The 13,387-nt window shown below is 42.6% G+C and overlaps 1 protein-coding gene across 5 annotated transcripts in view; it reads right to left on the bottom strand.

The window, feature by feature from the left end:
- Positions 1 to 1,242: 1,242 nt before the first annotated feature.
- LOC116311338 (DNA-binding protein SATB1) overlaps positions 1,243 to 13,387 on the bottom strand; it is a 58,511-nt gene continuing 46,366 nt past the window's right edge. For all 5 annotated transcript variants that reach the window (XM_031728427.2, XM_031728429.2, XM_031728430.2 and 2 more), the window contains 2 exons: positions 5,529 to 5,735; positions 1,243 to 3,702 (listed from right to left, as the gene is read on the bottom strand). In XM_031728427.2, the coding sequence (XP_031584287.1) occupies positions 3,085 to 3,702; positions 5,529 to 5,735 (825 nt within the window). In that variant the 3' untranslated portion in view covers positions 1,243 to 3,084. The remainder of the gene's footprint in view (positions 3,703 to 5,528; positions 5,736 to 13,387) is intronic.

Raw genomic sequence — 13,387 nt, 5'->3', positions numbered from 1 at the left:
GGCTTCTTTTTCCACCGGTGGCATACCACAGTATGATGTGGCATCATCTATAGATGCTTTCTGGTAAATTTGTGTAGCCTGCTAATTTTTTTCCAAATAAGCAACAGCATGAGGCGCCCGGGGGTAACGGAGTCAGTGATTCATCAGTCACCATTCTTGTCGTAATTATGATTTCTATTTTGACATCTGGGAAAGTCTTTGAAGTGCGTTTGGTGCCGTGGAGAGCCAGCGAACAGCCTAATGGAGATGGAGTATCAAACCTGTTCGGTGCTTGCCAGTCTTCTCTGAGCAATCACCCATGATACCCACCCGTGGTGAAACTCCAGCATCTAGCACAGAACTGGCTCTTTCTTGTCATGGTAAACCTCCTCAGCTCACGATCCCCTGAAATAACGCCATGTTTGCCGAAGACTTTTTTACAGCTGCTGGAGAACACCGGATAACCCCTCTGTAGGATATTTCACTTTATAGCTGAACTTTTCCAGAAAACATCAGAAATCAAGTCTTGAACCACTGTTAGAGCAAAGTATTAGCCATCTGTGTAGAAAAACCTTTTGTAAGCGTGCGGCAAATATAGCTGATCCTTATGAAAACAGTGATAATGAGGAGGAGTATTACGCTAGAGTTCCTGTTTGTTGGTGCCTTCACCTCTGTTTGTCAGTGAGTAAGCCATTTGTAATGTCAAAATGGAGAAATAATGAAGCATAATGGCGCCTCTTTGCTCTGTGACATGTGGTAATGTTTTTTTTTATCACCTCTTAACACTTATCGTGTACCCTCTGATCACCTCTGACAAAAGGATGTCCTCTCGAGAGCATCTGACACTTCTATATGTCTGTTTTGTTTGATTGTTCTTTTCTCGTGAACACACACAAGGTTGCACTGTGGTTTTCTTTCTATAGTTATGGGATAAAAACAGCACAGCACAAAGGGAACACTGGCCCACACAGGCTGGCACATATCTCAGGGTGTGAACGGGTGGGGGTAATTTCCTAAAGGTGTAGACACCTGGCCTCGCCTGGGGTTTACGGCAAGGTCAGGACACCTGCGCTGTTTTATAGCTGAACTTCGTGCGGAGGGCTTTGCTATTACAGGTGTTCACACCTAACATTTATTTATTTCAGATTTCAAAGGTGGTTCACAAACACTCAGCATGTAGAAGTGGAGATGCAGCAGAAGAGCCCCGGTACAGTCGGTTTGGGAGGAAGAGGCATGACAGAATGGCGATTCAGCTTTGTACGGTGAGCTTTTGCACAAACTTCAAATATATTTACAATATTAAACAATCAATGATTCATAAGATGTGATATTTACAGATATTACAAGTGACATGGGTTCAGTGATCGCAGCGGAATGAGTCAGTAACTGGAGTTGATCTTTCTTAGCAGAACTTGAAAGAAAAAAGCAAAAAGAAAACCAAGAAAAACAAAAACAAAACACATTTCACATTGTTTCCTCTTCTGTTTCCAGAGGAGACAAACACGCCTCTGGTGTCAAAAGAGCCTGGTCAAGTTAATGCCAAGAAATCTGTGGTACAATACAAACAGTTTAATTGTGTAATTAACAATCAATAACCACTTCTAGTTAGAACATTTCTGCCGAAAGGAACCGAGAAACACTTATAAAACAGTCAGTCGTAACAAAATAACTGGTGTTCTCATTGAAATGAACTCATAAAAAAGAAACACTTTTTTACAGAATATTTATACAGGAGTAGCTTTTTGAATTGGATTCTTAACCAAAGGAAGACACATCGCAGACATCGATTTTCACACAGATTGCATATGTTTTTCTTTCTAAGGTGTTCTATAGGTTAGTCATTTTACCTAAGCTTATTTGCATGATAGTAAAAATTGCATACAACATTAATTGTGAAGCTTGTAGCATGAGTTGCTTGACATACAGCACTTTTTATAGGCAACCTTTAAAGCACATTTCTCCATTTAAAACGTTTAAGACACTTCTTGTTTTTACTGCCCACTGAAATTACATTTATAAATAGAAACAAGATTGGTGGAATAAAAAAAAGAGAGAGAGCGCGCACAAGGAAACATAAACTGTTTTTTTAGTTTTTTTTTTTTAGAAAAAGTAATTACATCAGAAACACTGCATGAACTGCAAATAAATAATGTCAGACAACATAAACATTGTGAAATTCACATTTCCAACTGTGTGGCGATTCAGAAAGTTACAGTGACCAAGGTTTTGCAAAATAATCTAACATCGGCAGTGCCGTATAGTACAAGGCATTTGTTGGCATAGTTTTTTAAGACTGTATTTTTTTACAGTTACAATATAATGTCTATATATATATATATATTTATATTTCTTCCCTAACAAATAATATGTAAAGAGACTGAGCTATTCTCGTAGATGCACCTGGGCTGGGTGATCGCGTTCCAGAGTTTGGAGTGATCCATAATCACATTATGCGCTTTTTAAAAAGAATAACTAATCTGCCAGCAGGCTCTAGACTTGATACCTCATAATTAAGGCCTTGTCATCCACATGGTCCTTGATTTCATTTGCTATTTTCTTAAAAAAAAAAAAAAAAAAATCCAGTTAAACATCACATACGTAAACACCTATCGAAGTCCTAGCAAACTCCAGGGGAACTTTTTTTTTCCTTTTTCAATATTATCAGTAGCTCAAAAAGATAAAGTAAGTCAGTGTAAAACAACAGACATAGAGTGCAGTCAGCAAATATCCACGGCAACATACTTAATAATTTTTTTGTGCAGATTATTTAAATGATGCATCAGTCTTTACAGTGAATAATACAAGTTTTACAAAATCGAAAAAGTAGTACTTTTTGTATTACTGAGTCTGAAATGGGCTTTCCAGTGTGTGAACACTCATTTCGCACTGTGAGTTCATATACATATACATATATATATATGTATATGTATATATATATATAGATATGAACACTCCTCATACAGTCCAGATGCTGTACTGATTGAAAACACTACTTTTCTTTGTTTGCAGTGTGGTGTTTCTGTGGCGGCCAGAGCGTTACATTTAGCACAGTCACCAGTCTGTGTGCACAGGAAAACTCTAAGTACATGTTTCAGAGGGAGAGTCCTACTCCTTGGCCTCGTGCTCCGACTCAGACTGGGCTTCGGCGCCTCGGGCCAGCTGCTCTTCGATCTTGATGGAGAAGATGGTGCTGTTGGTCTGCGTGCTCTCATCCAGCTCCTTCAGCAGCTCTCCGCTCTCCCTGAAGTCCGTCAGCTCTTCCTCAAAGGCCGGGCTGCTGCTGCTGCTACTGCTGCTGGTGGTGTTGTTGGTGATGGCTGCAGTGGTGGTGGTGTTGTTGTTGTTAATGGGCTCCTTGGGTGCCTTTGCTGGGTGATTGACATAAAAGCGCTGGTTCTGGAAGAACTTGATGATGGTGAGCTTGGGCAGGTCCAGCTGGGCTGACAGGGTGTGGATGGCCTCCTCGTCGGGGTACAGGCCCACGTCCTGGATGAAGCTCTGCAGGATACCCAGAGCTTCCAGGGAGATCTTGCCTCCACCCGTGCGGGATTTGATGCTCCCTCCGCGGCTGCCTTCGTCCTCCGTTTCGGCCGGAGAGGCGGTGGAGGGTTGGCGAGGTGGCAACCGGGGACCGGTGGTGGGCTGCTGTTGCTGCAAGGGCTGTTGGGAGGGGTGGAGGGACAAGGAGGGCTGGTGCTGCTGCTGTGTCTGAGGCGGCTGAGCCTGCAGTGAGGAAAAAAAGGAAAGAGGGAAGAGAAAGGAGATGGGGATGTTATCAGTGAACACTTATCGGCGCCTTAATAAGGCCTTTCATTAAAATCAATTGAGTTGTGAGGAAAAATGGGCCTGCTGTGTATAGAACAGGCACTTGGTTGAAGGAATTTTCCATGTAATATCTCATTGAATGCAATCAGTTCTGCAGATATGATGTTTTTCCTTTTTTGGTAGTGGGAGATTGAGTCTCATTGTGGGGGTAGAGGAGGCAACAGCCACACACCAGCAGAGATACTCGTACACATGAGTGACACGATCGGCTCCACGCACACTGGGAATTCACAGGCAAACTGGCCTCTCTATTATATCCTGTGCTGCTTATCGGCCTCTATTGCCCGGCAGTGATAAACAAACTCCCTGTGCACAATTCACATCGCGATGGTCTGGCTGATTTGCCGCCGTGTGAGAATGCTATCGATGGCTTTCGCTCTGCCGTCAGAGTCCCATTAGTGTAAACACATGACACATTACTCGTAAAATGTCTCATTGTGTGGTTGGAGAGCGAGTGAGTGGGCAACTCGTGGTCTCTATTGACCCCGCAAAATGGGCGCTCTTTTATTTTCATTTCTGAGTCAGACACTGTAGATAGGTGTTTCATAATGAAGTTTGCAAAACAGCACTTTGCAGGGACTCTGCTTGCCAGCTGCATAAATGCACCCAAAGATGTGATTTTTACTGTACCCATATACTGAGCCGGGATAGTTCTTGTTGAGCAAATGTGAGCTAATTTGGCTAATGTATCACGTTAGTGAAAGAGCGGCACAAAATAGTTAAACACCAGCCTCTTATGGACACTGTGAAACTGCACCATTAAATCAGAAATAATCCTATTTTATCAATCTGCAACCATTTTACGTTTGCATGCAAAGTATGCACAAAATTCCCTCATTCCATATCTGCTGCTCAAACTGATTTGTCAAAGAAATCCTATTACCTTATTTATATCCAGTAAATGACAGTCTTTGTGAAACGCTGCCATTGTATCCAAGTAACCAAATAACTAATCAACCACTCTGCTGTGGCTCAGACTTTTAATAGAAGTATTATTGTACTTCATTAAGATGTTTCGACCGTTAACCGAGCCTGTGTGTTATTTTCTATTCATCTGCCAGATGTCTCTTATAAAGCAGCTCTGTTAAGCAAGTTCAGCCTAATGATATCTTTGAAAACGGTTTTTGCTTAAAAAGTAGCAACTTTTAAGTGTTGCAGTGTTGTTAATTTATGTGTTCGCAGAAACTCCTGAGTGCTGTTTATTCGAATTCCTGGAGAATTACTGAAAGAATAAGTCAAATGGGGAAAATTAAGGTTTCTCTTTTTCTTTTTTACTAAATTATTTTTGACACAGACCTTTGGAAAACAGGATATGCACAGATACAATAATCAGACTTCCATTAGGATTTTTAAAAATGATTCTCTCCACTGTTACATAATATCTTTAAACTACTTTTCATAAGAAATTGTACCAAAAAAAGATCCAAATCACAAGCACACATAATCAAATTGCTTTGATTTAGCAATTAGTGATCCATCTATCCATTTTTAAGAGCTGGGGGAGGGGAGCACCTTTTATTTTACTTTAACATCCACACCTAAGGGCAGTTTAGAATAAGCAGTTAACCCAACATGTGATCAGCCACAGCCAACCAGTGGATTCAACCCCAGAAACATCTTGCTGTGATTCAATATTCATGTTCTGGAACACATCTGCTGTAGTTTTAGCTCGGTGCCTTGCCCAGGGGCACAGGTCATAATCTTGTGATAAATATCACGCTCACCTGTAGCTGGTCACTGGAAATGTGCATCAAGTGCGACGGCCGCTCGTTGTGGTGCTGCTGGCCGGCGCTGCTCTCCTGCTCGTAGATGGCGTCACGTTCGGCCTGAGAGAGGCTCAGGAAGCGTCGGATCATGGACAGGTTCTCCCAGAGTGTTCGGTTCTCTGGAGACGGATCCTCCTTCCAGCGCAGCAGCTCACAGAGCCAACCCTGGAAAAACATTTGAAAGGAAGGAAGGAGAAAAAGGATACAAATCAGTATGAATGGAATGTACTGCAGTTTGGACCGTGATCTCCAAAATGTTTAAGCACAGTTGCAGCCCTAATAAGGCCAAACAATCAACCACACTACTAAACCTTAAAACAGAGCTGCTTCCATCGGAAGCATCAAAGTACTGTGAGGAAGAAAAAGCCACTCTGACACCATTTCAAAATAATTAACACATTTTTGCACTAAAATGAACAAAATAAAACTAAAACCACACTCATAAAATGCACCCTCGGTTTTTTTTTGTTACACAGCTGAAGATGAAGACGTAAGGTAGCCAAGGTCAAGCAGCACAGCAGGAGGGAACATTTTAATATGACAAGAAAGACATACTGGCATATTGAGTAGCACCCTTGGGAGGAAGTGAGTGACTCCCATGTTTAAAATGCTCCAGCAGAGGGCCATGAAAGACAGAGCTGAGGAACAGTATAAGACAAGTGCACTAAGAAAAGGCTTTATTTGATTAATACAATGCACAAAGAGGTCTGACCTTGGTGATTAAAAGATTCAGCGAGAGCCCGACACAGGAAACGTTGACACTCAAAGTGCAGCGGGGAAGGCAGAAACCCCCTCACATGTATTTCACTCGTAGTTGTTCATGTATTTGAAAACGTGACTTAAACATGCATGATAAAAGTTGGTCTCCTTTTAGCGGCATCACATCATTTGGTCATACTGCTCTGATATTTTATTGTCTTTGTTATATTAAATTTTTGTTGTTTAAATAGGGAACTAATCAGTTGCTAAAATAATCAAGATGTTTGAGTTCATATGTTCATTGGATGTTTGAAGATCAAGATACAATACACATACGAATCTAATGATAAATTGAAATGACCAAGAAATCAGTGGGCAGGATTGTTGCTCATAAAAACAGCTGCAGGTAGCGATGCACCAATGTGTCAGCTTATTATTGGTACCATCAGATTTTGCTGTTGTTGACTGATATCCACATAATAAGCAAAAAACATGAAGACTTAGCAAAGTCAGTCAATGTTTTGCTGTCAAAATAAGACAAATTTAAAATGTTTGCTTCCCCAGTATAAAGGGAGAACACAATAAAAATAAAAATAAAATAAAGTAGCTAGATCATAAAAATGATCAGAACTGTTGTTTGGTCAAACTATTATTTAAAGCGTTGGTAACATTGGTGTTACTTCGATTCTAACTACTAATCTCACTTCCCTTTCATTTCTTTACAAATAGAAACGCCTCACGGTCACAGTTGCTAAATGTGTGTTTATGTTTGCTCATGGAGCCGAGTGAAAGACTGAGGACTGCACAGACAGAAGGGCTCTACAGGGGCTGAGTGACGTGGTCAGACGTGATGACCTAAACCTCAGCAGGCCAGTGTGTGAGTGTGTGAGTAAGAGTGAAAGGAAATAACGCACTGAAGAGCTGCGTGGGAGAGAGAAGGGTAACGAAGTGGGGGGGCCTGCAGTGATGTGGGCATGAAATTGTAGTGAAGCTAGAAGAGAGCTGTAAAGGAACAAGAGTGGATGAAGAAGGAGGGATGGCCGGGGAGCAAAAAGCAGCGAGGAGGAAACGCGGCGTCAAAGACAAGCAGCGAGGTGTGTGAGTGTGTGTGTTACAGAGGGCCGCTCTCTCAGCCGGGTAGTCTGTCCTGGCAGCGCGACAGAGCGGCGCTGTAATCTCCCGGCCAGTGCGCGGCAGCACCTTTCATTTCCACAGGATTACACTGTGCTGCTGGTCTGCACGCAGACACACATGCACACACACACAGAGGGCAGAGCCACGCCGCCACACTGCATGCAAGAGATAACTCAGCAGTTTGGTTGTCCCCTGTTCCAACTCCTCCCATAAGCCACATCAAACCCAGGAGGGGTTTTGGAGGAAGGCGAGAGGGGGAGAAAGAGAGGGAGAGAGAGACATAAAGGGAGGGAAGGAGAGAGAGAAAGGTGGGGGAGAGGGGGCCATAATGCCTGCGTGCCCACCTTGTTCCTTTGCCACGTTTATTGTTGCGTTTTTAATTTGCATGCAGAGGGATTTGGACGGCGCTCCAGTTGGGCTGTCTGTGGTTTCAGCTGATTCGGTAGTGAGGAAGAACACACACACACACACACACACACACACACACACAGACACCCCCCCCAAAAAAACACAAACAGACGCACACAAACCACCACACACCATCTTGTCAAAGCCAGAGAAACAGTACCCCAGCCCAACGATGGAGTAATCCAACTCAAACACTCCCCAAACCAGCAGGATTAAACCCAAAGTAGCAGAGCCAATCAAACAAAGGCGCGACGTGAACTCCATTCCAATGCCAGGAAGTCCATTTGATGAAATAAAGTACAGAGTTTATTAGTTCACAAGTGTGAATGTTCGTTTGTGTGGCTTTTTTTCCCTCTCTTTTTTGCTTTCAACTGTTTCTGGGCTGCCGTAGACGGAGCTGAAGGAAGAATCATGTGCCACGAAGAAAATAATGTTTTTAAACGCCGCCCCTGTCCAACACTGCGGACAGTGGACAGTCAGCACTTTCCAGCTTCAAGAGCTCTGTTTGTGTTTGTCTAATTGCATTGCTTCCACAGTCCAGGCAGAGTCAGGGGGACGGCAGAGAGGACAGAGAGATGGAGAGGGACAACGAGAGCGAGAGAGAGAAAGAAGCAAGCAGTTCCCTCTTGAACTTTGGAAGAAATAAAGTTGGGATAAAGTAAAGGAACAAATGTATTGTAAAATACAGCGTACTATGAAATTTATTTGATATAAAACCTACTTAAATATGACTATTTTTCACGAAAATTACCCCATCAACGAGACTTTATGTTCAACATTCCCGCACTCCACTGATATTACCATACTGTTTCAAATCTGTTTTCCCCTTTATTGTTTAATGTAATTTGTTGAGCCTCTCCACCGCAGCTGACAAGCACCAACTGCTCTTGATTGGATCATGGAACTTGCTGCCCCTGCCACTAAAGTGTTCCAATACGGTCCAGAAAACAAAAATCTAGGGCTCTTCAATGCAGTGTACTCAGTGTTTTGTTGAAGATCATTAAGGGCTCTCTATAAATAAACAGAACAGGTAGTTCAGAACAGGCCTGTTTGACGACCAACAGAGAATACGGCGCTCTCTCAAAGTGTTTCACAACAGCATTGTTGTAAAGGCATTTTCTCATATCGCATGACTGCAAAATGCTGCAGCAACAGGAACCAAAAGTCTACTGATACTTGCTACACTGTCTCTGGCTGATAACTTTGATAATGATCAGTTACAGCAAACCTACATTCATATCAGAAACAGAAGTAACAGATTTATTTTTATTAGGTGGACTCTACAGTTCTAATCTTCGCACCTCTCATCCCCCCTCACAGTTTGCAACCACAGAAAACAATGTCAGCCAAGCTAGGACTCAACACCCGGCAGAAAAACGACGACCAAACGTAACAAATGTCTGTGTTGGAAGCGAACGGCGACCTAAAACTGGTGTAAATGTTCATTTTCCTCAGTCTCCTCTGCGTCTGCTGCACCTGTAATTTGTCCATGGTGGGAAATCACTTGCACTTTTGGAAAACGCCACAAAGTAGGCCTTTTACGGTTTTCCACTAAATTTTCTCTCGGGTGAAAACTGTTGTTTGTTTTCATTTGAATCATCAGTTTGACCTCAAAGTCACACCTTGGACCCAAAAAATTGCAATTCTTCATGACATTCTGACTTTTTACTGACAATTAACCTTCAGTTTAAGGGTTAATAAATCATATTTACTATGCATTTAAGGACAAACAGCTTTTCAGCTGACCTAATAAAGAAAGCTATGGCTCAGGAGATCAGAGGTCAGGTCTCAGGCTGCTTGTCCTTAGGATACTCTGAATACTGGACTCCAAATTGCCCCCACGTGTATCTATTAGCATGCGAGTGTTTAAAGTGAAAAAAATGTTTCATAAATGGGTGAATGTGGCTTGTAGTATAAAAAGCGCTTTGAGCGGTCAGCGAGACTAGAAAAGCACTATACAAATACCCATCCATCCAAACACATTTTTTCCAACCTAGATAACCTCAGAAATCACAGATTAAGTAGTGAACTGGAAAGGCAGTTTATTTGGATACAAAGCACATCTCTCAGTTGAACTCACAGATGCTGCAAACAGGTTCATTGAAGCAATAAGTACTGAAAGGCATAGGATTATCTTGCTATGTTGGCACACACCTGCAACAATATTGCGCTGTAATCCGCTGCCTCTGGGTCATTGTTGCTTAATTATTAATTACTTTCAAACAACTGGACTGACAATCAAGGATTCTTTTTCTTGTTTTGAAACAGACATGACCGGTGGCTCATGGGGCTACGGGGGTCATGGGGTGCCAAATTAAAAGAGCACCTCGGGGCCCTAGGGGTCAGATCTGAGCACCGCCCCATGAGCTTCAGCAGACCATTGTATAATATTGATATAAATAGTAACCGGGTGTCCTGAGAGAAACGGTTTCCTTGCAACACAATAGTTGAATTCATGCGCAAGATTCACCCAGCTATGCAATGCAGTACACCGTGTATGTGTGCTGCAGTCACAAGCTGCCAATGAGAGCATAGGCCTGCTCTGTCAGAGAACAGCATGGTATTCACCGCCCAACCCACCCACCCACCCATTCGCCACCAAACTACTGCTGCAAACACCCCCAACATGGAAGCTCGAAGGAACGCTAAAAAAAAATCTGGCTCTGCTGTGAGACAGGCCGAGCGGACAGACAGGCAGACAGACAGGGAGAGGTCTGTCACATGGCCTGGACCAACACCTTCCCCCTAATCTCATTTGCTTGTTATCAGCCCCATCAAGCTGACCTCGGCCACCGCAAAAATAAATAACTAAAATAAGCCAACAGATGTCCATCAATTTGCCATTTGAGGTTTTTTTCCGCCCTCCTTTCTCAGATTACTGCGTGACCAAAAATAATGCCTCAGTTTCAACCCAACAAAAAGTACTTTGAGCACCATTTGGATTTTAACCATCTGGACAAAAAAGGCCAAGATGACACAAAAAAATGAAAAGGGAAATTCGGTGATGAAGAAATGATTGTGGCTATTGTTGTGGCTGGCTGGTTGGAGGAGAAGACGGTTTCTGAGACAGCCAGACAAACCTCCTGTGTCTGAATAAGGGAGCGAGCTAAAAGAAAGGGGAAGACAATGCATCACTGTCTTTCCTCCTCCTTGAACCTGGCAGGAGCCCAGCACTGGCAGGCAACACTATGCAGATAAACGCAGCCGATAACACGGTATGTTCAAACCTGTTTCTCCTCCCCGAGCACACCAGCGTCTGCGCACGCAGGTTCAACCCTGCAAGGTAACGCGCACCGTGTTGTAAATACATTACGGCACGGTGGACGCCCATCTGCTGACGACGGTGGAGTCTTGAGATGTTCCCGATGCTTCAGCATATGCGAATCTCCCGCAACAATAAGCAATAATTGACTGCACATTTCTGGGCCAGATTCCTTTGCGGCGTGTGGGTCTTTATATGCAAACAGAAAAAGCTTTGACTGTACGAACTGTTTCTGGCATACAGTGAGGATGAAAGGGCAGTGGAAACGGGGTCAGTAGCCTTAATTGAACTGCAGTGGCAATTGGAAAGATGGCCAAAAAATATACTAAGAGCACATTGTTCCCATCTCTTGTAACAGATGAACTCTGTGACAAAAATCTTCTTCAAGTTCAACTTTAATTGTGTTTGTGTAGTTTGCCTTCTCGGAGCAAACGTACAAACTCCCACAAACTCCATCTAGCCCTTTAACAAAAGGACAGGCCTTAATCCAAATATATGTTCCTCTGTGGGGGTGATCCAGTGATCAATGCTTAAAGGGAAGGAATTAATTTGCAGTTCAGCTAAGGATTTACCACATTGATTATCGTTGCACCGCTGCAGCTAGATGAATATGTTGGGTTATGCGGGGAATTTATTATGTAGCCAAAGTAATCGTGTTTATTTTCTTTCATTCTCCATGTGATAGGCAGATGATCAGGACAAGGGCAAGATTTGCACTAAAAATGTCTGCTAGCAAGATTTGAACATACAAATTTGTCTCGCTACTGGAATGGAAAAGATTACTGAACTGTGCATTCATCATATATCCAAAGTAATGCAAAGTAATCGTGTTTGCATTATTTCTTTTACTTAAGAGAAGGTTTGCGCTGGAAATGGCTTTGCTAGATCACAAAATACTAATGTATCCAATGTTGCTGAAAAGGAGATTACTGAGCTCTGTTTCAGGCCGCTTTATGTTGCATTTATAATGCTGCTTCTGGCTAGACTTTATGTCTTGATGCATAGTTTTTGAGAAAGACCACGCCAATACTAAAGAGCCAATACTAAATCTGATCAATTCTGGAGAAACTAGGGACCCGCCAGATCACCAGTTTGCCTCTCTAAGCTTTTTCTCTGACAACTCATGAGTGGATATTAACTACAGAAGACAACACGGCACTGAAAGGCATTTCCAATGGATCGAGAGAAAAAACGTTCAGTGCATTTATTACTTTCTAATAATATACCACCTTCTTTGTATCGTATCTAAGGCTGTTCACCAGATGGTGATCAAAGAGTTGAATTTATTGTTAAGCCACATTTTTATTTACCTCTGCATAATTTTTCATAACCTCACCATCTGATTCTAATTCACACGCAGGTCCTAGGCCCTCATGAAGGAGGCAGACTACAAAACAAACGGATCAAACGACCATCTTTGTAAAATGACAGACAGGCCCCAAGGATGGCTGGATTTGCGACTGCAGAAATTAATGATGAAATTTCTAGTACGGACGCTTCTTTCTTAAGGAAAGCTTTTAAGGATTAAAAACTGAGTCATCTAAATCTTTAGAAACTTGCCTTTAAAACTCTATTTTTTTTAGTTATTAAATCTCGTTGATATGACTCTGATGTCTTGTCAGAGAGGATGCTTTCCAGATTGTGGTTGCCAGATTGTGTTACTATCTTCTTTTGTGAGGATGTCAGTGGCTGAGCTTTAGGAGAGAGATTCGCCAGTCTGAATCATACATGCCAAACATTTAATCTCTATTCGAGCTGTGACACGGAGAAGTCTTAGCCAAACAGCAAGCGTTTTCTGAAGAGGGGTCGCGACCTCTCCAGATACAATAAGCAAGTTGACAACAATAACAGACTGACAGCTAACGCGACACACATTGTGAGGGCGAGGCATGACTATGCAGGAAATGGCCCTCTCTCTGTGTCAGCACTCCTTCCCAGAAACAATACCGACTAGCTCTGTGTGGCAGTTTACGTCATGGCTGCCGAACCAATAAAGCATTGAGGGTATTTTCGAGCAACCAAATAGAGGCAGATGGAGCATAAAGAATAACCAAAGGCAAATGACCAGTCCATCAAAAATGGAGCACATTAAACATCTGTGTGGTTACAGTTTCTTTTTTTTTAACCACACATTTTATTCTTTTCCAGCAAAGTTCTTCACACACAACTGCACATAACACAGTAACAATTGTACGACCAGGGACTTTCCCACAGTCATCCTCCTGCAGAGAATCCTGATTCTCTGCAGGATGACTGCGCTGCCCGAGCCCGAGGAAAAAAAAATGGCTATAATTTGCATATCCACAAATTAAAA

Source organism: Oreochromis aureus, linkage group 11 (genome assembly GCF_013358895.1).
Source record: "Oreochromis aureus strain Israel breed Guangdong linkage group 11, ZZ_aureus, whole genome shotgun sequence".
Lineage (NCBI taxonomy): Eukaryota > Metazoa > Chordata > Actinopteri > Cichliformes > Cichlidae > Oreochromis > Oreochromis aureus.
Note: the sequence above shows the minus strand (reverse complement) of the source record. Positions and strands in the feature narration are given on the sequence as shown.